Source organism: Electrophorus electricus, chromosome 2 (assembly GCF_013358815.1).
Source record: "Electrophorus electricus isolate fEleEle1 chromosome 2, fEleEle1.pri, whole genome shotgun sequence".
NCBI lineage: Eukaryota > Metazoa > Chordata > Actinopteri > Gymnotiformes > Gymnotidae > Electrophorus > Electrophorus electricus.
This window is the reverse complement of record NC_049536.1, coordinates 16268757-16295631: the sequence shown is the minus strand read 5'-3', so window position 1 is coordinate 16295631 and position 26875 is coordinate 16268757. Positions and strand designations below refer to the sequence as shown.

Genomic DNA, 26875 nt, shown 5'->3' with positions numbered 1-26875 from the left:
TAGCCACTCTGCGCAATCAGGAGCTCCTCTAATGGGGAACGTGTTTTAGTGCATTACGAGACGCCCAGTCACATAGTTTGGGCGATATGGGCTGGTAGTGCGCTGAGAGGCCTATGTGTACGGTCCCATGGATCTGGAAATATAGGCTGGTAGTGAGGGAAACAAGAAATAGAAAATGAATGAGAGAGGGAGAGGGAGAGGCCAAGGGGCTGGGACTCTTCTCAGGATGATGAAACGAGTGTGTCATCGTGTGTGTGTGTGTGTGTGTGTGTGTGTGTGTGTGTGTGTGTGTGTGTGTGTAAGCCTGATACAGGAGGCTTTATGTCATATTTTGCAGTTGGAAGGAAAGCAGGAGAGCAGTACACATTCTACCTGCTGGTAATAAGACAAGATAAAATGCTATCTTCACTTTTCTCTCTCTCTCACCTCTCTCTCTCACACACACACACACACACACACACACACACACACACACACACACACACACACATATATATACAAACAGATCACATTCACAGCAGGGACACTGCTTCTAAACTGTCAATGGGAGAAGTGTCCTGCAGCGCATTTCACTTTCGAGAGAACCATAAATCACTCCACAACCATGACATCCTCCAGCACCCCTGACCATCAACCATAATCCATTTATGAACAACCTCTTAAACCTAGTACACAAGCGCTAAAGGCATATTTTTTTAGGTACATTTTACTGTTGGACCAAGTGCAGTAATTGTCATAAGTTCTGGGTATACCCAAAAAAATCTAAATCGGTGCTGGATAAATATTAGCCAGCATCAGGTGACCGTAGCAACACTTTATTGATGGCTCTCGCGTCTGTTGATCTGTTAATGACTGAAGACAGCGTGGCGTTCTGTCATGCTCAGCCCAAATGGGATGAGAGAATCGTGTGGACTTGGGGATTGCTTATAAGAAGCTCCACTTGCACCTGGGAAAACGGAGGCAAAGTCCAGCAGCCAGGTGCCTGTTTGTTTAATCTTCTGTGCTGGTGCCTTTAGATCACACCTTTTTGCGGGTCACGGACAGTTCTTGTGTAACGGTCATTAATGGGTTTGTGGGCGGAGTTTCTTGTCTTCAAAACCAACCTCACCGTGGCATGCAGTGCAATTTCATTGTGTGTGCGCGTGTGTGTGTACGTGTATGTGTACGTGCGCACGTGCATGCACACAGGGTGCCTATGCTGCATTGTCCTCGTTGAATTGTTCATGCTCAGTTCTAGAAGTAAAACAACAATGCACTCACCTGTAGGGCTCCATGTTGCATCATATTAGCAGCACAGAAACTGCAGCTTCTGCTTGGTCATGGCTTAAGGGGGTACAGCAATTATGGACACACTCACTCACACACACACGCCAAATGCCTCCACAGTAACGCATTAACAGGATTTGCTCACTAAAGCCCTCATTAAATAGGTCATACACTTGGTAGCAGATTGGTTCAGAATTCATGCTTAGAACAATAATTAGTAATGTTTTTTAATCAGGAAATTTCATATCATCTCAATTAATGCTTGGTGTAATACAGTAATGAATCATGTTGTAATACTTTCTGTATAACTGTAATGAGTGAGATGTGCCCTGTAACATTCCTTGGCTGTAAAATCTAAGACCCCTTTGCAGTGTGTTTACAAAGTAATTTCCTCCCTGGAAATGTGTGTTAATTAAGCATTAACTTCTCTCCCTCCTCTTCAGTGCTGAGGTGCAGTGCTGGTCATCGTATAAGGTACTTGGCCCAAGGAAGGTTGTGTGTCTAATTTGAAAAGTAAAAATGACAGTGTACCAGAGAGGAAGCAGAAGGCCATTTCTGACACTGGTGACCTTTTTGAATCCTTCAGAGGTTGTGTAATCCAGTCTCTTCAATCCCTTATTCACCTGTGCTAGGGTGCCCACTCCAGACCATTCCTCTTCTTCTCTCAAGTCTTTTAGTGCTAATACTGTACTTTGTCACTCCAAATCTTCTAGCACTCCGTAGGAGAAGGGAGGGGAGGGGTAGCACAAGAGGGAGGTTAAAAGAGCATGAGTGATGTAAAAATAGGAAAGAAGAAACTGAACATGTGATGGATTAAGGACAGTTTCTTTTCTCTTTAGCATCTGGTGTTGTCCCTGTCAATCTGGTAAATGGTGTTCTCTATTTTTTCCACAACTACTTCTCCCTCTTCTACAACGTTCTTTTTACCTTAAAAAAATTCAAAATTTCACTTGAGCATCATTCACTTTCTGTTCACTGCAAAGGGGTCTTAGACTTGTTTCCCCTCTTTCTCCTCTGGTCAATCTGACGTTCTGCTGTTCTCCTCTCTGGTTTTTACAGACCTATTACTGCTTGGAGCGTGCTGTACAAAGAGAAAAGGGGATGTGGAGAGAGTCGTGTCGTAATGATGTGAAGTGGTTGGGTTTGTCGTTCGCTCTCGCTGCAGAGGTCACAATCACCGCACCACGCGCACACAAAAGCAGCCTTGTGTGTGCCGTGCTGAGCTGTGTCTGCCTCACTTTCCTTTTTTTTGTGCATGCGTGCACGTTCCTGCTCTCCTTTCTCCCCCGCCGACTCACATTTTATGCACTGAGCGCAATTGCAGTGAATGGCCCGAGCCCTCATTAGTCTATTACTTTCTTAGACCAGATGCTCATCTAGGAGCAGGTCTGGTAGTCGAAAAGCAGTAATTCTTAGTATTTGCTTTGTCCAGTTTTTATTGGTTAAAAGTCAAAAGTACTTTATGAGCCCACCTTCATCTTGCCTCAGCAGTAACTATTAGACCATAAAACCAAACTGATGTTCCGACCTTATATTGTACATGGGGACTGAGAAAGATTTACACATTGACACATAATCATTTGGGACTTTAAAATAATCTAAGATACAGCTAACAGCAAAGCTATTGGGACTCTCAACACTGGGCGTAATGATTCGTCGTGTTAATGACCTAGAAGATGGAGGATGTAAGATAGTGGCTAGCTCGGTTTTATTCGCTGACAGTGAGCATTGGTGTTGGAGAGAGAAATGAAAATCATATATGTAGAACATTTATACATTTAAATATCTGTATATTGCCATATTGGGGCAGTGGTGGCTCAGTGGATAGGGTGCTTACTGCTGTACTGCTGTACCTACTGCTGCCAAGTTGCTGCTGTCGGGCCCCTGAGCAAGGCCCTTAACCTTCAGTTGCTCCTGTGTAGGTTTGGGCTGCCTGGCAGTATCCTCACCCGTTGCTGATGCTGCTGATGTGGTAGTCAGCAGTGGTAGTCTGTGCCTCTGTTCTACTGTGTTATTATCGTGATTGTTGCTTCATAAATAGTGATGAAATGACAACTTATGGTATTTGTGTCCAAAAGGATATTCGACTATGAAGTGTAATATATTTCCTCATACATCTCCATCATCTATGCCATCATCAGAAACTATGCTTTTAACAAATTAAGTAGGTCTAATTTTTTCCAGAGTGCTTGTTATGCAGTTGGCTACGCACCAAGAGTTTAATTTTTAAAAGTGGGCCAGCTCTTGCTTAGCCTTTAAAACACACTGTTGATGTTAAAGCACAGTCTGTCACCTTTCATATTAGTGATTCGTTTCATTCCTGTAAATGACTTTTACTCATATCAAATCCCCACAGAAGTAACAGCTCCCACGAATGTACAAGCTCATGTACATGAGCTCTTCAGAGTAGCGCGTCCAAGAACGGGTCCTCCGGTCTTGTTTTATGCTGTCTGAGTGTGTCCAGGGCTGTAGCCACAGTTGGGCCTTTAGTGAACTCCACCGTCTTTAATAGACAATATTAAAAGGCCTTGGAGTCGGCTACACACACATAAATTTCGTGGTCCATTGAAAAGATGTTTGCTGTAACCATTTGCTTGGGTCCAACAAGTGGTCACTAAGAAACTTTGCTGTGTAAAAATGGTCAATGGCTAGAAGGCCAGTAAGCAATACCTATCAAGTTATATATTTCAAATTCATTTGTTTAATGACCTTGGGTGGAGTACAAGTCTTGAATAAGAATGACTGACTTCCTCGAGCTTAATGTTGATGCCACACTTGCCTGTTGTGTTGAACTTGTAAGTCATACATGCTGATCATAACTACTGCTGTTATGGCAACTTATGTTGAACTTGTAAGTCATACATGCTGATCATAACTACTGCTGTTATGGCAACTGTGACAACTGAATTGGATGTAACTTTGCTGTCACCCGAGCCAATTTAGTAGAGAATATATCTGCTTGCTTGGCTTTTCCTCTGGCGGACCAAATGGTTTCTAAACTTCGTATTAAGTGATACTGTTTGCAGTTCTAAAATGGTTTAGGTTCGTCGCTATACCCAGATAAGTTAGGTAATCGTTTTATGGTTAATGCTTCATGTTGGAGACGCACTGTTGGCACTCGGACACACACCAGCGAGGAGCATGTCTGTGTGTGTCATGGTTTGCATATTGAGTGAGTGAAATGATAACTGCCATGAACTGGAGCTGACCACTGTATAATATCATCTTTTCCAGTTTCATAGTTCTGTTATAATATACACAAATGCACATCAGCGACTGAAAGAAGAAATAGATGGAATGTGGAAGGTTAACACTAAGATTGTCCCAGTGGTGATTAGAGGTTCTTGGGAATGTGACTCCAAAACTGGAGGAGTGGCTTCAGGAATGACATCAGTCTCAGTTAAGAACAGCGCAATCCTCAGAACAGCAAAAATACTTCACCACACCCTCAAACTCCCAGGCCTCTGGTATGAGTCCTCAGTGTGAGAGAAAAGATATGACCAGCCACTGTAAGGGGGAGAGAGAGACAATTTTATTATTCTATATATGAGGGGGAAAAAAAACAGGCAAGCAGAAGTGAGTGAGGTCCTGGAAGTTGATAACATAGAGGTGTGGGGGTGCGTGTGGTAATGGGCTTACAGAAGCACTCTCTACTCCTGCCTGCTGGAAGCACTGGAGCACGAAGGGAATTATGAACTCAGCACAATGAAGAGTCAAATTCAATCAGCAAGCCTGCTGTTCCCCATAGCCCACTGAAAGAGATGACACAGGGTGTGTGTGTGTGTGTGTGTGTCTCTGTGCGTGATGAGCAGTTTATATTGAGTGACAGCATGGAGGAGGAGTGTGGCTCTGTTTATGTAAGCTATTTGTATGTAAAAATGGGTCTTTGAAGGTAGTGTAAGAACTGGTTTAGAACAAAGCTTTTTCCCTTCTTTTCCAGGCGGGCAGCAGAATTAGGGATCACATCAACTTGCCTTCATTTATTACTTGTATGTTTTAGAACTGATGTTAAGATTCTGATGATTTTATTGACTCTGTTCCCAGTCATTTTTAAATTGCCTCTAGATTGCCTCTAAAACCAGTGTGCTGGTAATCACAACGTAGTCTTAGATTCCAAATTCTACTTTTATTATTATTGTTGTTGTGTTGTTAATTAATAAATTAATTATTTTTTAATGATATGCAAGAGTGATTTGAATCATTGATGTGGCACCTTTGTACTCGCTTCTCTGATGTACACTCAGTACCGTAATTAACTGGCCTTCTGCCTAATGAGCAGAGATGTGAATATATTAGCATGACACATCCTTTTAATCAGCCTCTGTACCAGCGTGGGTGGAGTGATATTAAAACCTGAAACACACATACACGCCCACAAAGCATTCATATCCTACTCTCATTATGCATGCTAGATGACACTTTACTGTTGTGTGGCATGATCAGAAGTTTTAGTGACTTTGCATTGGCTCCATTTTGGGCACATTTTCTGGAACCTCTACCAAACCTTTAGGTTCTTGAATTCTGCCGTTCTTATGTCAGTATATTTTCCTTTCTTCTTTTTCTGTCACTTTTTTCCTTTCTTTCCCTCACACATGCATACATGCTCACACATACATCCATACATATACACATACAAATATGATCTGTAAGGGCTGCTGGAGATCGCTCTCCATTTGTCAGTTCCCTTGCCATATCCACGTGCTGCCTGTGCGGAAAGCAGACTAAACCTGTTTATTTCCCAGCAAGAGTAATTACTTTAACCTTTGTCCTCTTCTTCTGCATGATTGGAACCAGCTGGAATGCATGCAGGAAAACACACACACACACACACACACACACACACACACACACACACACACACACACAGAGAGAGACAGGCACTGGGGCCTTTAACCTCAGGCAGTAAGTACAGTTTGGCTTTATTCAGTGGTTGTTCTGCCTTCTGCTCTGGAACTGCTCCCCCTACAGAGCAAAATTTACTCAAACATGTTTGCATGATACTCAGAGGCAGTTTATGCGCCTGTAAAGTAAGGAGTACATGCACACGGGTTCACCTGCGTACGAGTGTGCGTGCACACACTGTTTTCAGCAGTATGTGTCCAGGCTTGATCAAAACCTGACCTTAATTAACCCGGTCCATCTAACCTGTCAGTCAACTAGGCGCTCTCCTCTGAGAGAGCATCGTAATTAAAAGACGGAGAGATAGCGAGTGAGGGGGGCCACTAGAGACAGGTCTGCCGACCTCACACCTCTCCGCATAATTAAACAGGGCCATGCAATGTTTTATCAGAGGGAGAGGGAGATGTATTTGGTTGAAGGACAGAGATGGCGAGGTTGGACAGGGTTTTAAAAGAAGATGACGGAAGGACATCTGGGGAGAGAGTGGAGGAGATAGGACAGGGAGAAGCTGGCAGAGGTGTGGAAAGACCCCTACAAATCTCTGACTTCAGCTGTCCTGTGGTCAGGAAAGCATTAAATCAGTCTACTCGGTCTGCGGAAAGAATGTGTGTGTACATACAATGCTGTGCTGACAGCATCGTCGCATGATCCAGACTTTCAAAACATCGCTCCCCCAACCCCCTCTGCAGCACTTTATTCTCCAACCCTGTATGAGTCTGTTTACCGACCTGGGAGCTGAATTTCAGCGCTAGCGCTAACTTAAATATGTCTGGAATGGATTTGTACTAGACATTGCCAGGCACTATACTTTTGGCCATCTGTATTTAGCAACCACTCCCCCATTCAGATCAAGTAAATCTTATTTCTTAACGTGTTTATGTGCCAATTGCACTCCACCGGTAGGGATTGAGAGGATGGGATTTATTGAATGCTTCCTTAGGTTGTCAGTGTTCATTTAAATTACGTATTCTATGGCTCGCTCTTTATGAATAAACAATCGTTTGCTTAGGATGGGTGAGTTATTGCTGCCAGTCCAATGACCTGTAGAGCAGCATTTCACATTCCCAACAGTGCCTGTGTCTGGCTTTCCTCCATTTGGTCTAAAGAGAAACAGAAACTATTTTACCCTTAAGACGTCACTAAGTCTCCCTTTCTTGTTTCCTTTTAAAGTATTTTCAAAAAATTCCAGGAGTTCTGTTTTGATTGCAGACCATTTCCTGACATGTCAGGATGTAAATCATCTGTGACTTGGTCAGAGTACTCTTGGACCAAGATATCATAATTTCCCGTGACCTCAGAAGGGGGCTTGGTAATGTAATACCACTTTTAATTTGCCTCGTGGGAAAGAAGCTAAGTTTGAGTGCTGCAGCCCATTCATATGTGACTGAATTACTGAAACGAAGTTTTTCTGTGGTTTAATTTTTTTCTGGGCGTTTGGCCAAAGTCTATAAGGCCCTGTTAAGAGGGGAAAAAAAGTTGGTTACAGTGTGTTGCTGTTAAAGGGACACCTCTTCCCGCTCGCGCACAGTCCAAGTTAAGCACACGCGCACGCGCACTCCTAAGTGACGCTCTTATAACCGCAGCTGGAGGTCTCGCGCAGCAGTGGACGCGCTTATTCTCACGATGTGTTTAGGAGAGTATTTAGCTATATAATGTCTCGAATATTCAAATATTCTACAATGAGGAGCTCAGCAGTTTAAGGAATAAAACAATATTATACATTAAAGCCCTTTCTAAAATCTTAAACAATTTTTCTACGGTTCAGCTTCTGTATGTTGAAGCTTTGAGAGACACGTAGCTGCTGTCTACCCAAGTACGCGCTTGATTACAGACGCCCATTAAAGCTGCTACGAGGTTAATAGCTAACTAGCAGACCTGAGCAGTAGCAAATATATTAAAACAGCACCACCGTCGCCTCAAATTAGAACCCGAAAAAAGGCGACTAAAAATGAGCGTTATGTATTTGAAGTTTCAAAAAGTTATAACATTAACGTTAGTCAACTCGCTTTACCGAAACATCACGGATGTTCACGTCGCATCGGGACGTCTCCTTCTACGCGTTCTTTCTTTAAAGCAGTGGCGTGGTGACTGCACTGAACATTTACAATTCGCAACTTTTTAGAGTGACCTCCACACTTCAGACGTTTTATATGGGCTCACCCATTTTTCATGATGTAGCGAATGCGTGGATGATGGTGTGTGTTTGCGCGTCGCCTGGGTAGTACAGGGGATATATCTCCATACACTGCCATCGTCTGTGGGGCCTGCATAGTAAGACCCTGTATTGGCAAAGTCAGCACGACTATCACAATTCAGTCAAAACGGCTACTGTTTGATTGTGTGTTTACGGAAAAGGTTATTCATGGGGATTTCCGCATTTTCCGCATATTCCAGTCGTTCCATTTTAGTGCCCTAGGGAGGATGTGGGAGAGGGGGTACAATTCCCAGAAAACTGAGTCAACAAAATTGCCTGAGCTGTTGTACAAGTAACAGGCGATCTGTCTGTTCTTAACTTAAGCCAGTCTACTCTGTGTGGTATAAATGTGTCACTTTTGGGATAATACATCTTAGTGGATCCTGCCATATAGCCGTCACTCACTCTTTTAATGTACCACAGTATTATATTTTAGTATAGAATTCAATTGTGTGCGGACGTCACACGGATTGGCCCCGCCCTTTTCTATACCTCGTCCCTCACTGCTCTTCCTGCATGGCATCTAATGTTCAGAATTTCTCAAATTTTCAAGTAAAACAAACAAACACACAAAACTTGCTCCCTGTGTCCATGTACAGCTGACCGGAGCGCATGCCCACCATGAATTATTCAGCAGCTATTCATTGTTTTTAGTTGGTCAAATAATGGTTATGGTGAGCGTGTAATGTCCTAAGTTGAAACTGATCAACATTCTCTGGTAAACGTTCTTTATGCGGCCACAGCATCCTGCAGAAAAGTCCCCTGCATTCTGAAAGGTCAAGCTAATTCCTGCTTTATGCACAGAACACCAGGAGCCTATAATTGATTTGCTCGGATATCGTTGCATGTAATGGAAGCTCAGAACCAGACCCTATCCATATTCTGACACTCATTTTAATGAGTGTCTCTGTAACGGCTGGAATTGGAATCACTATGGGTGTGACTGTACAGTTTTCAATGGATTGTAAGCACAATAGCACAAACCGATAAAAGCATTCTTCAAACCTGTTTTTTTCCTTTTTCTTTTTTTCTTACGAGTGTGAACATGTCTTTTTTAAAGCAAGGCTTAAAGTTTGAGCCAACCTTGGTTTTCTTCGCAGAGATCGCAAGAGCCTCAAGACAGCAACAGCTTTTTAACTGTAAACTGCCTTTTGGAGTGTCATTTACATGAATGGAGGAGTAGATGGTTGCATGGTGGTCTTGACCCACCTTCTTGAAACCTTTCCACAATCCTCTAGGCCACCTTTTGTTATGCCTTCACAGACAGCATCTTCTGAGCCTTTTGATGAGCACTTGACTTTCCCCCTGCTATTTGGAGACCCAGGAAGGGGCTTGCAGATGAATGAGGTGGGGGCGGAAGGGCAACATGTCTCTGAAAATGCCTTTGCTTTTATTGGCCTGGTTAGATCATGCAGTGATCTGCAGGCCTGCATTGGAGAGAGCAGTCAGAGCCACAGAACTGATGTCCCCTGTCTCCACTCTCTCACCCTTCTGTCTTTCTCTTCTCCAGCTTTAGACAACTATACTTATCCAAATATTTGTCATACAGAGCATTTGTCAGTTTCCATGCCTAGTATTTCTTTTCTTCATTTTTCTTTTCTCTACATGCACACTTGGCATGTGTGTGGGTTCTTGAACTTCATCTTGGTTTCTTATTCTACAGCGAATGATGATTCTATATGATTGAAGAATGCGTTCTAGCTTCATGTGCTCATCAATTTCACTCTCTCTGTCCCATGTGCTCTCTCTCTCTCTCTCTCTCTCTCTCTCAGAAATGGCGTGGCGGTGCGTGGCAGCCCTTACAGTGCTGCTGTGCATTGGCCACTCCTCCTGCGATCAACCTCGTCCCCAGTTCTCCTCAGACTCTGACATCAACACAGTGGTCCAGGATGTTCGCACAGGCCGCATCTACCTGGGCGCAGTCAACGCCATCTACCAGCTGGACACGGGCTTGCGCAAAGAGAGCATGGCCGTCACAGGTCCAAAGAAGGACCACCCAAGCTGCACGCCGCCAATCACGGCGCAGTGCACAGAGGCAACAGAAACAGACAATATCAACAAGCTGCTCCTGGTGAACGGAGCCAGCGGCACTCTGGTGGCATGTGGCAGCATATTCCGTGGCATCTGTGCATTGCTGAACCTGAGCTGCGTGGAGCAGCAGGTTTACTACAGTGACGCCAAGGGCGAGAAGACCTACGTAGCCACCACAGACAAGACCGTGGCTGTGGTCGGCGTGATCTCGCACTTCATCAAGGACGGCCAGAAGCTGAGCGTCTTCCTGGTGGGGAAAGGCTACAGCGGCTCGGACGGCTCCAAGCTGATCAGCACGCGCCTCCTGCAGGAACAACCCAACATGGACATGTTTGAGAATGTAATGGAGACGTCTACGGTACAGACCAGCCTGTACGTGCAGCGCTACCAGCATGACTTCCGCCACGCCTTTGCGCACGGAGGCCACATCTACTTCCTGTTCTCGCGTGCTGCTAACGTGGGCGAGAGTAGACGGGCCACCTTTGCCGTGCGCCTCTGTGAGAATGACGACCACTACTATTCGTACACAGAGCTGCAGCTCAACTGCAGCGCCGGGACAGAGAAAGTCTACAACCGGCTGCGCGCAGTGCACGTAGCAGCGCCTGGCCGCGTGCTGGCCCGCCGCCTTGGGCTCAATGAGTCAGACGTTGCTAACCGGGTGCTGTTCGCTGTCTTTGGATCGGACGATGAGGTGGCCAGCTCGGCACTCTGCATCTACCCTCTCAGCAGCATCGACCGCCGGCTCGAAGAGGTCATCGAATCCTGCTACCGCGGTGAGCTCCTGTCTGATGGCAAGCCCAAAACTGTCTACTCGCCGTACTCCAATGATGCCATTTGCAAAACTAAGCGAGAGGTAAGCAGGCCTTTGACTTTGACCTGCAGCAAACTTTTCCCTAAAACGTCCCTAAAAAGTATTAGCCCATTTGAGTTGGAGACTACTGTTGCTGTCCACGCATTTCAAGGGGTGGGGAAACACCCTCTGCTTTGTGTTCTCAGCAAAAAAACATTGTAAAGCAGTACCCATGTGGAGCAGAGTTCCTACCCTCTCCCTTGGCCAGTAGGGCAGAGTTTGCCCTGACTGCCACACCCTCCTACTTCCGCCAGAGCGAACTGACCTCCGTGGCCGTGTCTGTGAAGCACAACCACACCGTGGCCTTCCTGGGCACCAGCCTGGGTGAGGTGTTCAAGGTAAACTCCTCTCCCCCAACCTCACTCTCTGTAGTGGGGTATCACATACGTATCGGTTGTGAACCAGCATGTCACTGTGAGTTGGGGGAGGGGCGTTATGATTTGGTGAGATGCTCCAAGCGCTCCATGACCAAACAGCATAGCCACTCTCAGTGCTAATAATTTTGAGACAGGTGTTAATGTGACCACGTGACTGAGGAGCACAGCTCAATACTGAATTCCCCTCTTTGCATTTGGACATGATTTTCAAATCATGCTTTCAAACTAGATCCTTTCTTACTACTATGACCCCATTCATGTTTGAATTCACTTCAAGTTTAAAGTCATGTTCATGCATCGGATTTAAAAAAGTGTCATTGTATTCCATAGCATTTATGAGCAAATGTTTTTAATTTTGCCCAAACTGTAAGATTCATTTGGGATCATCAGTGGACCAGGTTCACGGGAGTGAACTCTTTACCTGCATTTTTATGCCACGTTATTCACTCTGCACTGCCCATGACGGCGTGTGCCTTGCGACCTGTGGTCGGTGACCTTTTGACCGCTGACCTTGTTCAACTTTGCAGGTGCATCTGGCCAACCAGTCTGAAGCCTATGGCAAAATTCCTGGAGATGGTGCTGATGGTCCAGTAAACAGAAACATGTTTTTCGACTCCAGCTCGGCCCATCTGTTCATTACTACCTCCAGAAAGGTTGCAGAATAATACCTGCTCACAGCTATGCACCGCAGTTGACATGGTCTACACTGTAGCTTGTACATGAATTAATTAAAGTGATATTCCAGGCCAACTGGAACTTAACACTCATCTAACACAGCTGTCTAATTACTACAGACTAACATTTTTACATTTCTGTTTACTAACAACAGATTGGAATAAAACAACTTATTTGAAACACATGAGGCATTAAAATGTTTGTCTCTTGTAATAGATGGTGTGTTATCTATAGTTGTAGAAGACAATTAATTAGAATAAAATGTAATTAGAATGACCCTGAAACATATCTTTTATATGTATTGCTTTTTAGCAAGACAGAAAAATGTTCCTATAAATGAAAGTATGACTGTACATACTTAGAGAAGAGGTTAAAGATCAGTCTAGAAAATTTATCCATGGTGTTATGCCTCCTCAAGGCTCTGATGTAAGGAGATTTGATTATTCATTAAACCAAAACAGCATATGCAGCAACTCTTCTGAAAAGTATCGGCGTGGTTTTTGAACGGCCGGCCTTGTCTGACCCCTTCAGATCACCAAGGTCCCCGTGCAGACGTGCGAGCAGAAGAAGGACTGCGGGTCCTGTGTGCAGCAGCATGACCCTTACTGCGGCTGGTGCGTGCTGCAGGGCAGGTGAGTGGGCATGGGCTCATGGGTTTGGTGAGGCTGAAAGACCCCGCCCACCCCTTGCAGAAATGGCAGTGTGACCGCAGCTCGAGTCAGGTCCCCCCCCCCCCCCTTCTGCCCAACTTAGATGCACCATAAAGGAGGACTGCAGGAGAGGAGAGGAGAAGAACACTTGGCTGTGGAGTCCCAACCATCAGTGCGTGACCATCAAGGCCTTCCAGCCTCCACACCTCAGCTGCAAGAAGACCCAGCAGGTCAGTCTCTGATACACAGCTGTCTTAAATCATCCAGCATGACCAGCCAGAACACCTACAATAATACATGCAGTCTAGCATTATTGACTACATTGGTAACCCTGATTCCATGGCATGTTTTATGTATCTGTGGCTTGTTTTTGTTAGACTGCAGCTCAAAGTTGTGGAAAAGTAAAAATGAAATTTAATAAGGCGAACATGGGTCCTGTTTATAAACCTGTATATGTGAGAGGATAACGGTGCAGAGTTGGTTACTCACTGTACCCATACACGTCTAAGAGTGACTGTAGCATTTGAAAACTAGACATGCCTTCCAAATCTGCTTTTCTTCTCCAGAGAAACCACAGTTTCAATAAAATGAATGTTTGTATTTCACTGTATGTAATACAGCAGTAGGCACTGGTAACCTTGAATTAACTTCATGGGTCAGCTCCAATAAATGAGCTTCTCTTCTTCACACTTCTCTGCAGAATATAAATTTTCCCACTAGTTCTTCTTCGTACCTCTCTTCTGCCACTGGCTTACCCCATGGTGATTTAATTTTATGTGACATCACATTATCTGTGAACAGTGTGGAATTTCATTTGTGCATTGAGAAGCAATCAGTGTGATGCCACTGTATCAGGCCTTGTGTCAGTGTATAAACTGTTTACTGAGAATCTTTAGAACTTTGTAGATATGTATTTTGTTTTTGTCTTGGTTCAACTTTCCTTCTCAGGTGGAGATCGATGTCCCCGCCCTCCCCAGCATTGTGGATGGTCGGCTGAAGTGTATAATTGGTGCTTTCCGGAGCGGCGCGGTCATGCAGGGCAGCAAGGTCACCTGCGGTCTCCCAAACCCCATAGACATACCACCCACACCCAAGACCCAAGGTGAGCCCCTGTCCCTTACAGCTAAACGTAGCCCACTAGCTCACGCGGTTTGATCAATAACAGCATCTTCATTGGACACGAAACGAACGTGCTAGCAACGTATGACGGCCAAAAATGCATATAGTAATGAATCCAAAGGAGACCCTGTACATCATGCGATTCTTTGGGCAACTCCACCCCCCTAGACTTCGTGACCGTGCCAGTGAAGCTGGTAGTGGACGACACCATCGAGGTGGCGGCCAGCGAGTTCAAGTTCTACAACTGCACCGCCGTCGTCCAGAAGGCAGCAAACACACCGTAAGTGCTGCTGACCATGCCTAACATGCGAAAAATAATGGCGTAGCCAGCCGATTATGTATCCGCACGTACGTGGAATGATCTCTGTACGTTTGTCCTCCGTTTGCAAAGGTGCTCTGTGTGCGTGAAAAGCGAGTGGCGCTGCCAGTGGAACATGCAGACGCACACCTGCGGCGACCTGGACGATCCTCACATCAACCTTCACGAGGTGAGGTCACACGAGGATGCCAGGTCAGTGCGCAGTCACATGCACTGACGCGTAGGAAGCATTTATCCTTCAGTCGCTGACAGCAAGGTGTCAGTGTTTGACAGTAACGAGCGACGTGCAGTCTTGGCACGGTCTGATGTGGTTCTCCGTCTTCCTGCAGCCTGACGGATGTCCTCGGTTCGAGAACCCTGAGCCAGCGCTCATTCCCGTGGGGTTCAAAATCCCCATCAGCTTTCATGGCAAGAATTTGGAGCAGTACAGGGTAATAAAGCTCGCCCGCACTTCCTGTGTCCTCATTGCTAATTTGTGCCACTGGCCAGTATGCAATATACATATGATTCTTTTTTAACACATCAGCCTCTCTTGGAAGCCTTCTTAGCAGTCAAAGCTCTTCAAACACTCGTACTTTTGTCTTTCAGGGTAAAAGCTTCCAGATTGGCACTGAACTCATGAAGCAGGTGGGCGAAGTGTTCGTTGAAGAAGGAATGTTCAACTTCGAGGGTTATGAGGTCCGTATCAACACACTCGCTGATGTGAAATGATGTGGCCCTGTCTTATAGGCCTTGGGTCACTAACAACCCAGTGTTACTTTCTTCCCAGTGAGTTCTGCACTGATTTTGAGACAGTGTAGTTTTAGCTGGAGTCTTGTTCTGTCAGTCTCAGGCTGTGTTTGCATAGTGAACCTAGACAGGGATGGGCACATAATGTGCCAAGTGACCTGGAACAGTTTGAGAGGCAGTCACGTCTGCAGTCCGATATGGACAGGGACATCTGTCGTCTCTCTTTTTTTGACCCACATTCATTTAGTAGCCTTCCATGAAAGAATTGCGATAGCGGTCAGGGAATCATTAAGAAAAGTGGAAATCGCTTGCGTTTATTGTATCGTAGCTCTTGGCCTCAGTTTCAACCTGCAGCGCAGTGCTGAAGAATCTGCCCTTGTCATGGCAGCTTTCAAATACCGCTTGCTTGTTTTTCTCCTGGTAAACTGAATATATGTGAACCAATTGTTCCTTGGGGTGGATTTTTCTGTATGGAGACATGAACTTTCTCCATCATGCATAGTGAATGTGACCAGTCCAACCAATCAGTGGTAAGAGCCAGAGCCCAGTGTCGCATTGTTCACCCCATCCCAGCATGCCTGTGGACAATGTGCATTTCAGTCATTAACACATGGTTGTGTGAACATGGCTGGACCAGCTAGCATATGTCTTGGGTTTGTAGGACCAAGAGGTATTCCTCGCTTTTACCTGCTTCGTCTCTTCCTTGACTAGTTTACTTACAACAAGATGCCCGAGGTGAACGTGACTTTCTACGTGAAGGAAAAGGGAACAGAGAAGAAGATTGACAGCACCCTGCAGGGTAAGGCACCTGACCATGGTCAGCAAGGTTAAAGGGTTTGTACTAGCTTATATTGCTATGTTAGCTAACCGAAGGACTGGCCGAAGGAATCCACCATGCGTGGCAGTGATTATCCATGTGCTCAGCTCCCACCTTTGAACCACCTCTTTGTTAGAAATGTGTCAGGGACTGGTTTTACAGACAGATAAAGTGTAATGCTGGATTACATTACACCTTCAGTGGGAAATGCCCCACAGAGAATGGCTTTTATGGTGGCATTAGGCTTGATTGGGGATCTGAAAAGTTATAAACTTTAACAAAAAGTCTCTCTCTCTCTCTCTCTCTCTCTCTCTCTCTCTCTCTCTCTCTCTCTCTCTCTCTGTGTGTGTGTGTGTCTTTCTGTCTGTCTCTGTCCCCCAGTGGGGCTGTATAATTGCTCAGTGGGCCGAGAGGACTGCAGCCTGTGTAAGAACGCCGATGAGAAATACAATTGTGTGTGGTGCGACACTACGCGCTCCTGTATCTACCAAAAGCTCTGCCCCAAGGAGCTTCGTCTGTGCCCTTCTCCCAGCATCACAGACGTGAGATGCATGCAGACACACACATTTGTCACAGACATGAGACGCTCACTGACATGCATGTAGACGCGCGTGCGCGCGCACACACACACACACACACACAGACACATTTGCGACCCCTCTATTCAATAATCCTGTTTCCTACTTCCTCTTCTCCAGTGTCCCAGAGCTTCATTGCTTATTTTTTGTTAAATTCAGATGAAAGTTTCCTGCAATCCCAAAGTCACATGGATTGTGTAGCTCTGACTCTTCACGCGTTGCTTCATGTTGCCATGGCAATTGAACCCAGTCCCAGAAAGTTGCCTTGCTCTTGATCCTGCAAGAAGCACAAAGGCCAACTCTCCGGAACATTCCGGGCAACTAAGACAGGATGGCGTGTCGACCTTTTAACCCTGGCTGCTCTGCTCTCCCCCCCCCCCCAGATTGTGCCGCGGTATGGGCCGACAAGCGGCCAAATCCAGGTCACCATAAAAGGCTCCAACCTGGGCATGAAGAAGGAGGACATCAAGAGGATCGTGGTGGCAGGGGTCCCATGTAAGCACATGGCGGAAAAGTACTCCGTCTCCACCAGGTACGCTGCTGGCTCGGGCCTCTCCACCCCCCTACTACTCCTCCTCCTCACACTTCCATTCAGTATGTTTGCTGACTTGTTGAGAGCTTTATCTATTTTATTGCTTTTCTAAAACATTTTGCCCTGAAGATATACTTTTATTCATTTACATTTGTATTAGCAAAATCATGGGCAGTCCAGTGTTGCTACGTGGTGATACCACACAAGCAGAGGACACATATACATATTCATCCTCACTTATTACCAAAGTCATCCTGCAGTGTTGCACCTTGGAAGGTCTTCCATTCCTTGTTCTTTTATACCTACACAAACAATACACAGATGTACGTTTGTCAGGTTCTCTCTCCTATAGTCCGCATAGCACCTTCTTGTCCACACTTTACATTTCCTGTTGTCCTCAGACATTTGCTCTACACTGATTACATTTTCATTTTTGCTTTCCATACCTGCATAGTGGGGTCTTGTATAGGTAAAATATCTCTTAAAATAAAATACCTAATAAATAAATAAAATATACTAATAAAATACCTATTAATAATAAATAAATAAATATCTATATTACTTTTTTTTTTTTTTTCAAACCTACATAACTGAGCAAACGTGTGTTGCATTTCATAAGGGGTTGTGTGGGGCTGATTATCTAATGGGTATGTGCTGGTTGGGGGGCTTGTAATACATGCCTCTCTGTTTGGACCAGTATTGTGTGTGAGGTTGGGCCCCTGCGAAAGCCCCCTGTGGATGTGCTGAGTCCCCCCAACCCACAGGGCCCTGTGGAGGTGGAGGTGGAGGGGGACAGGAGGGGTGTGTCAAACGTCCTCTTCACGTACAGGGTAACTGCTTTCTCTTTGTCTCTCTTTCTCTGTCTTCCCTCTCTCCCTTAAAACTTTCTACATATATATTTTTATATTCATAATGCTTAATATTACATCAGATTCAGTCAATGGAAACTTCACTGTTTGAAAGAGGGGGGGGGTTGTCTTTTTTTTGTTCGTTTCAAAATGACTTTTTTGCTAAGCTGAAGTCGTCCAAAAAAAAAAAAAAAAAGTATTTCTTTCTTGTCCTGCCAGGAGTCTCCTGAGCTGAGAGAGAAATAATGCTGTGCTGTTCTCTTCCTCCAGGACCCCGTTCCTGAGACAGTGCATCCCACAAAAGGGCCCGCAGGTGGGGGGACGGTCATCACCATCTCGGGCCAGCACCTGGACACAGCTACAAAAGATGACATCAGCGTCACCGTGGGGACTGTGCCCTGTGAACTGTGAGTAACCCGTAACCTCATCTTTAAGGGATGGTGCATGATGAGAAGGTGGGGAGGAACCCGTACTGTGCTTTTTATGCCGATGTTTTTCTCTTTGTAGTTTAGTTTGTCCTAAATGTATGCTCATACTGTACACTTACGTGTGTGTGTGCATTTCTGTCTGTCTTTCATCATCTTTGTTTCAGTGCGTGCGTGTGTGTGTTCCCTGTGCCACAGGCTCGTCTTTGGACCCCACATCACATGTAGGACAGGCCCATACAAAGGCAGCCAGATTCCTTCCGATCCGCTCAGAGTCACGGTTAAGTATGGCACAAACATGTCCGTAGAAGTGCCGGCCTTCACCTACGCGGCCAACCCCAAGGTCACGGACTATTTCCCCAGGGCCAGTTTTGTGTGGTGAGTCGATTTCTCTAACACACCAACCATTTGCTGATTAGAAAACACCTCTCAGCTGGTAGTATGGTACATCTCGTGCCTTTGTGACTGTCAGTCTGGAACCTGATTACTGGGCCCTATAACCCAGTATATCATCAGTCATATCCAGCACCAATCAGAAGGCTAGAAATTGTAATGTCCCAGCAGTGTGTTGAAAAGGTCGTCATTCTGGGAGCGCAGCTCTGATGGCAGAGCTGAATCAGTCACAGCGTAGGGTTGCTATCCAAATGTACAGCCCGAATGAGTTTTCTGAATGAGTTTTTAAGGGAGGGCAAAAAATGTTCTCTCCAGTCTCCGCATTCCAACCTGGAGTACACAAGCCGAATCACTGCTCTTCCCTGAAGTCTCGTTATAAAATCAGACAATATTGTAAAAATGTGCTTTTGAAGGCGTTTTTAATGGAGTTAAGAAGAACTGGGCAAAAACAATAAACTTTTGCATTGGCTGCACCTTTGCATTGCTGTTGTGGTGTTTCTGTGTGTGCTTGTGCGTGGGAATAGGGGTGTGTGCTAAGCTGCCGTTTGAGTGTATTGCTCTTCACGTGGTGTTTTGCAGTGGAGGCAGGAGGGTGACTGTGGTGGGGTTGGGCTTTGACCTGGTCCAGACAGCCACCATGCGAGTGCTGCCCTCTACTGATGAATTCAACGTGCAGTCCGGCAATGCTGAGGTGAGGGTCCTCTCCACTCCAACGACGGGAGTAACGCAGGCCACACTGTCCTGAGTGCCAAACATGAGAATTTACTGAACAGGCAATTTGACTGATTGATTGATTGATTGAATTCAGTTTATATCAGCACATTTGATGTATATCTCAGTATATTCAGTATTCATTTACATCATATACATGTACATTTAGGTTAATAATCAATTAATTGTTAGATGATTCCTCATTATTATGAAATTAGGCTCTCTATTAGCATTCTTCCACTGTTTTTCTAAATGTTGTGCAAAGTTAGAGAATATCCATCTCCCTCTCTCGGGTAACCTGTCTTAACTTCTTTCTTATGGCCCCAAAGTTCTAAATATATCACATTAATTATCTTCCTTTACTGTTTCATCTCCTCTGTTTGTTTCTTTCTCACTCTCTCATCCAGTTTGTGCAGGAGGCTATCAGTAAGAATGACACAGCCCTAGAGTTCCTCTCCCCAGCAGTGAACAAGATGTTTTCATCCTTCCGGACCGTTCTACAACTAGACAACTTCCAGAAGAACCTGACTACCTTTGAGTATCACCCTGATCCCACCTTCTTCAACCTGACCAACAAAGCCATCACTGCAGGCAGTATCATCATCATCAATGTAAGCGGCTCACGGCAACAACCGATCTGGTTCTGACGACCAGCCCTTTACCCAGTCTGCTGGGTAACATGCGCACTTCACTGATGTAAACACACTGATTTTGATTTTCTACAGGAAATGTAAAACCTTTACAAATCAAAAATGTTTCCATGTGCGCACCTGTTCCTGTGTGGTGTGGCCCGCAGGGTCAGGGGCTGTCTAAGGCCATGACTGTCCAAGAAGCACAGGCGTTCGTCGGGGACGAGCCCTGCAACATCACCATCCTGCAGGATGACAAGCTGTTCCTGGTGGCACCACTTAACCCGCCCAAGTCACGCTCCCGACGCCAGCGCAGGGATGCTAGCGCTGAGACCATGGAGCTGGTGGTGAGGGGAGAGTGAAGGAGAGAGGGAGAAAGATGGAGGGATAGATAGATAAGTGGGTGAGAGGGAGATGGGAGAGGGTTTGATTGGGGGTGAAAGGGTGAGACTGAACTTGAGACTGTTTTCATATCCCATTTTTTTCATATCCATGTTCTACACAGTTTATCGCATCTCTCTCTGTCACTCTCACTCTTGTCTCTCCTACTGTTCTCTCTTTCGTGTCTCACTCTCTTTCTCTCAGATTAAGTTTGGCAATGGCGAGTGGAACGTGGGCACTGTGCACTATGAGAAGAAGAACGAGGTTCCACTTTACATCATCATCCCAGCTGTCATCTTGCCCATGCTGATCTTCATCGCCGTGTCTGTCTACTGCTACAGGTAAAATAAGACTACAAATCCCAGCATGCAGTGTGCGTTCATGACATTGGTGCCACACATCCATGTCTTAGCACTGCTGCCGCAGTCTTTGGTTTTTCATTGGTAAGTCTTTTCAACGGTAAGCCCTTTGAGTACATTCTGCATACTGTGTGCGTGTGTGTGTTTGCAGGCGAAAGAGTCAGCAGGCAGAGAGAGAGTATGAAAAAGTGAAACACCAGCTGGAGAGTCTGGAGGAGAGTGTGCGGGACCGCTGTAAGAAGGAGTTCACAGGTAGGGGTCTCCCATGCAGTCATCCTGCCCCACATATCGTCAGTGAGGCATATACCTAAAGGCTGCTGTCACTTGTCTGTACCGTGTAGCATTTTATCAGCTGAGCATTCACGCTTGAGTAGTCTCTTTGGGTGAATAACCTTGAAGGCAAACACAAGCTTACTATGTGTGGTCGGCTGTGATGATGCTCTGAATCAGTATTGTTAAGTTCATACAGGTTGGATTGGCTAGTCTCTATTCTACCTTCCTGTGTGGATGTGTGCAGTTGTGCTTGAGTGGTCAGCAGGCTGGAAGCCTTGCACAGAGGGCTGTCAGTCAAGTGGCTCACACATTTAGGTCACACAGTTGGGTCCGAACAGGGGATTCAGCTGGGTTTTATCATAGTCAGTCATTTATATCTTTTTTTTTGTTTGTTACAAACTTTGCTGAATTAGTTTTTTGGTATAGCACAACCAACATGGAAGAAGTGGGTTTATAGATGTCTCCCCCGAATTGTCCACAGTAAGAGGGTGAAAGTTCTAAAACTGTAGTATCTTTCTCTCTCTCTCTATCTCTGCAACTCCGTCTCAGACCTGATGATCGAGATGGAAGACCACACCAGTGATATGAGTGAGGCACGGATCCCCTTCCTGGACTACAAGACCTACACGAACCGTGTCTTCTTCCTGCCCTCCAAGGACGGCGCTAATGATGTCATGATCACAGGCAAGCTGGACATCCCAGAAAAGCGGCGGGCCATCGTGGACCAAGCACTCAACCAGTTTTCCAACCTACTCAACAGCAAGACCTTCCTGATCAATGTACGTCTCCGCACGATCCGGTGACCGTTAGACATTGGAAGTGTTTTATTTTGGTAGCATTTTTATAAAGAGTTTAAAAAACATTTGATGCGTTATGGCACCACCTGAATGTTACAAGATGGAGAAAGTGAGAAGAAGAAAACCAATTACAAAACCTGTTCTTTCTGGACATTTGATACGGGGGCCACTCACCAGCTAAAATTGTGCTAAGTGGGATAGTTTTCATTTGTGAGTGAATGCTGAATTTTGCTAAATCAATTGCACAAAAAAGCAAACATGTAATGCCTGCTAATCTGACTCCACTAAAAATTCAACAAAGTCCCAGTAATATTTGCTGCATCTAACAGCCAGTGAGGCCCTGTTCCTGTCATGACAGAGCCTTGCAAAAAGGAGCAAGCCCTGATCCCTGATCCCTGATCCTTGGATTACCTATGCCAAGTATTAACTATAGCTTTGATTCTTAGGTCGCCAATGCTAAGTACTAGCCTTGACCCGTAGGTTACTTATTACATTATTACAATTATTACTCTTCTGAAACAATATTACATTACCCACCGGATCACACAAATGCAAAGCGCAGCGCAGTGGCCAACAAGCATCCCAGAATCCCTTCAGGTGTATCATAAGCATTGTTACTAACAGAGGTTTCGCTTTCGTGTGCTCCGCATGTGTGGCATGCCCCGCCCCCTCCTCCCGGCCGCACGGCAGTTCATCCGCACACTGGAGAGCCGGCCAGAGTTCAACGCCCGCAGCAAGGTGTACTTTGCCTCGCTGCTCACCGTGGCCCTGCACGGAAAGCTAGAGTACTACACCGACATCATGAGGACGCTGCTGCTCGAGCTCATGGAGGAGCATGTGCACAGCAAGAACCCCAAGCTGATGCTACGCAGGTGAGAAGCCCCAAGCCCACTGCCCTGGTTCCATCCTGGCCCTGCCCCCTATCGGTCAAACCTCTAGCTTGAAGACTAGGAAAACTGTATCGGCCAGGGAATGGTGGTCACTTGGACTAAGTGTTTTTAGAACTCGGCACGCCACTGCTGTTACAATAAAGTACTGAAAATCTTTCAAGCATCCATAAGCCTGTAAAAGCTGTTTGTATATAAGCATGTTCAGCAGTTCACAGCTGCAAAGGGAGTTTCTTTTTTCAACATGTAGTTTACATCTTTTTTTTTAGTTATCACACACATATAAACATGATTGTTATCCTCGAAATAAACTTAATTCGTTTTTATTATGTAAATTTACTGCGAGCTGATAAAGAAAACCTTTATTAAGAACATTCTGAAAAGCTGATTCTGCCCAAGCTGTTGATATGGTCATATGACTGAACTGACATTGAGCTATTACAACACGAAATTCACCAGGCTTTCCTGAACGAGGAGCATCCTATGCCGGCTTGCTCTGGAGAGACAGCTGTGAAATTCTAATCCGCTTGATCTGTTTTCTCATGTCCTACGGGCAGGTCGGAGACAGTCGTCGAGAGGATGCTGTGTAATTGGATGTCCATTTGCCTCTACCAGTTCCTCAAGGTAAGCATTTGTGTTTCTTGCGTTCCAGACAGTCCAGTGGATTGATACGAACCAGCCACTCATATTTCTGCCGTATTTCCTGAGGCCCTGAAATAACTCACGCACTTGCATGTGCTTGCCGGCATATGCTTGTAGGACTCAGTCGGCGAGCCGCTATACAAGCTCTTTAAAGCTATAAAGCACCAGGTGGAAAAGGGGCCAGTGGACAGTGCGCTGAAGAAGGCGAAGTACACCCTGAATGACACAGGCCTGCTGGGAGACGACGTGGAGTACTGCGTCCTGGTGAGTGATGGCCATGCCCTGCCCTCTCATGTAAACTCTCTGCCCTGACCCGAGCACCGAGAGACCAATCGGGTTTGGAGGTGGGACATTGAAGCTAAGCCACCGAGCAGTGCCAATGATCTCCTCTTCTTGGGTGTTTTTTTTTTTGGTTTTTTTTTTTTTTTTTTAAATTTATTTTGCGTGTTCTTTTTAATCTTTCACTGTGATCTCCTTTACAACTTGGTTATGGTTTTACTGTTTCCGTTATCATGTATCAGTAAAGGGCCCATGTTTGAAGGGAAGGTAGGAGATTGTCCACTATGGAATCTTCTCAGACTCTGCAGGTGCTGGTCCACGGTGAAGGCCCCGACGTGACCCCCGTGAAAGTACTGAACTGCGACACCATCTCCCAGGTGAAGGAGAAGATCATTGAGCAGGTGTACCGCAACCTGCCCTACTCCCAGAGACCCACCGTGGACAGCGTCGCTCTCGGTGAGACATCTGCGTTGCATGTTCCTCACACCTTTTAGCGCTGTAAAGGCATGTGTAAAGTTCAGAATTCACGTTTTGACACTTGGAAAATATGCATCTGGCATCACAGAAGCAAACTGTGAATAAGGTTTGCGTGAGTGCAGCATTTCTGGCCACTGTAGCGTGGTATTAAGTGCCCTTACCCACTCATCCACAGAGTGGCGCCCTGGCTCAACTGGGCAGATTTTGTCTGACCTGGACTTGACTTCGCAGAAGGAAGGCAGATGGAAACGCCTCAACACTCTGGCCCATTACAATGTGAGTTCCTACCTTACAACTGCTCCAGATGGTGGTTGGTAACACTTAATGCTTAGTTACCACAGGGAGCCAACTTGTAATAATACAGCGTTTCCAACGCATTTCTCCGTCTGAGAGATTTATCTCAATGTGCTTATAATTCATGCTGCTTCTAATAAGGCAAGTGAAGAGAGAACTGATCAATGGCGAGGGCTTTAGTATAACTGAGAAATTTGCCAAGCTTAAAGCTGAGAACCTGTGTGTGTGTGTGTGTGTGTGTGTGTGTGTGTGTGTGTGTGTGTGTGTGTGTGTGTGTGTGTGTGTGTGTGTGTGTGTGTGTGTGTGTGTGTGTGTGTGTGTGTGTGTGTTTGTTTGTTTGTTTGTTTTCCTAGGTTAGAGACAATGCCACTCTGGTATTGTCCAGAGTCCTACATACTCAACAGTCTTTCGACCAGAACCAGGACAGCCATGAAGAGAGTGGGTTTCCTTTTCTTTTCTGCAGCAGTATTATGTATTTAGGAGGCTGATTAAAAGTACATGACTGCAATGCAGACAAACATAGAAACTCTGAGGGGGTATAAAGGTTCTGGGGATGAGAGGTTGTGCTGAAGTGCTTGCTGGCTTTCCATATTGGGGACAGTTATGGGCGGGGCCAAGCAAGGGGGAGGGTGGCTCAGGTAATAGGAAGGTGTGGCAGGACCACAGTTGGCAGGGGAAGAGGGAGGAGTCTGTCTAAATGCTGCATGTGGGATCCACAAGGTATTGGGAGCCAGGTACTGGGAGTGTGCTGTGAAAGTGCCTGACTGAATAAAATCCAAATAGAGCAATCAGCATTTTTGTATTAGAAGATATTAGTTAGTCATCGGCTACTGGGATTAAATCAGATTTGTTTTTGCTTCATGCTTGGGAGCAGATTTGTGTAGCTGCCTAAGAAAATGCAATGAGATGGCTTGCTGTTTGTAACTGAAGTGCAACCCCCCCCCCCCCCCCCCCGGAATATTTGAAGACAAATCACATGCAGCACAACAAACCAAACCAAACTGCATATTGCAGTAATAAGCAGTTATGTTCTATGCTATACTAATTTTGCCTGCTGGAAGGAATTGCTTGGGCAGTGTGGCATGGCTGTAGGAGTCCACCAGGAGATTCTTACTGAGGCTTAGTTTCCAGTGCCTTATGGTTCCAAGGATGAAGCAAGCCCCAGTATGCCCAAATTTTTCTCTGAGCTACTATCATGGATGCTGTAGTGCTCGCTAACCGACATGGGACCACGCCCACCATTCTAACCCTTCTCCAAAGCCTCTCCCTCCAAAGACATGCAAAGTCAATCTGTGCTGCTGTGTGCTTTGTACATATGCATAATGATCAACAGGAGGACTTTCTCCTCATAGTATTTACTGTATTAATAATTGGTTAATACAGTTGGACGGTGTTGGATTTGCCAGTTAGAATCCAACCAGGAACCGAAACAATTACTTGTTCGAATCTCAGGCTTGAATGGGGGTTTGTGGTCTGTGACTGGGCCAGAGAGCCTGGATTCTCCCACTCTGTTGCTGTACCCTTGGGCAAGGTATTTATGCCCTTCTTCTCCAGCCACGTAACACTTTACCTGTCAATGTTTGCATTTTGATGCCTTGCTAAGCCCAGTCCAGCTGTGCTGTTCCTCCCTGCAGGACACAATTAAACAGCAGACACCACAGCACTTTCACAGAGCCCAGGATGGTTGCAAGGCCATTTCTCCCTCAGAGCAATTATTTTAGCAATAGCTGTCAAGATGTAAACACATTTTACATTTTGGTCCATGTCTTCTGAAACTAAATGAATTAATTTCCCAAGAGGACACAGGTTGTCGAACATGCTCTTGTTGCTGCTGCTCCCCACCCGACCCCCACATGAGGGAAAAAAAGTTATTCAGAACTTGAACAGAGTTCTGTCAGGCCTACTTCTAATTTGAAAAAAGGGACTCGTGCTGTGGTACTCTCCGAGGCCGGAACCGCCCCATAGGCTGCCTGCTCCGCTCTCAGTTCAGAAGGGCTTGGGAAAGGAGCTGTTTTACTGGAGCACAACATGGCGAACAAAGGCGAGAGAAGCAGAGGCGACGGGCAGGGGAGGGAGGGGAGCTAGGCCACTGGTGATGAAGGCCTCCTGTGCCACCCTCTTCATGTGGAGCATGACTGTCAAGTCTCACTGATCTTGGATACGGTCACTGCTATTGGCACGCATTCCTAAGTATCTCACCAGCCTGCACAGGTCTGTCGTTGGTGCACGTAAGCGGTTGCGATACGTGTGAGTAGCATGCATGAGCTGTCCCATGCCTGTGGTGGGTTAAATGCACCTATGTGCTTGCTAGGAAGCGCTCTGCTCGAGGACGACAAGGTCTTCCACCTGGTTAGGCCAGCGGAAGAGCTGGACGAGATAAAATCCAAGAGAGGCAGCATGAAGGACAAGGCAACCACCAAAGCCATCACTGAGATCTACTTGAC

The 26875-nt window shown here is 45.8% G+C and overlaps 1 protein-coding gene across 2 annotated transcripts in view; it reads left to right on the top strand.

Moving 5' to 3' along the window:
- plxnb2a (plexin b2a) overlaps positions 1-26875 on the top strand; it is a 77646-nt gene that overhangs the window by 41883 nt on the left and 8888 nt on the right. For both annotated transcript variants that reach the window (XM_035521121.1, XM_035521120.1), the window contains 29 exons: positions 10132-11243; positions 11387-11578; positions 12145-12270; positions 12824-12924; positions 13046-13172; positions 13891-14044; positions 14230-14341; positions 14453-14549; positions 14710-14811; positions 14969-15058; positions 15821-15908; positions 16308-16468; positions 16888-17036; positions 17734-17866; positions 18155-18291; positions 18508-18687; positions 19282-19393; positions 19821-20024; positions 20210-20389; positions 20628-20764; positions 20934-21034; positions 21605-21834; positions 22543-22724; positions 23297-23363; positions 23499-23645; positions 23960-24116; positions 24313-24413; positions 24785-24869; positions 26743-26875. The exon at positions 26743-26875 is cut by the window's right edge and continues 19 nt beyond it. In XM_035521121.1, the coding sequence (XP_035377014.1) occupies positions 10134-11243; positions 11387-11578; positions 12145-12270; positions 12824-12924; positions 13046-13172; positions 13891-14044; positions 14230-14341; positions 14453-14549; positions 14710-14811; positions 14969-15058; positions 15821-15908; positions 16308-16468; positions 16888-17036; positions 17734-17866; positions 18155-18291; positions 18508-18687; positions 19282-19393; positions 19821-20024; positions 20210-20389; positions 20628-20764; positions 20934-21034; positions 21605-21834; positions 22543-22724; positions 23297-23363; positions 23499-23645; positions 23960-24116; positions 24313-24413; positions 24785-24869; positions 26743-26875 (4895 nt within the window). In that variant the 5' untranslated portion in view covers positions 10132-10133. The remainder of the gene's footprint in view (positions 1-10131; positions 11244-11386; positions 11579-12144; positions 12271-12823; positions 12925-13045; positions 13173-13890; positions 14045-14229; positions 14342-14452; positions 14550-14709; positions 14812-14968; positions 15059-15820; positions 15909-16307; positions 16469-16887; positions 17037-17733; positions 17867-18154; positions 18292-18507; positions 18688-19281; positions 19394-19820; positions 20025-20209; positions 20390-20627; positions 20765-20933; positions 21035-21604; positions 21835-22542; positions 22725-23296; positions 23364-23498; positions 23646-23959; positions 24117-24312; positions 24414-24784; positions 24870-26742) is intronic.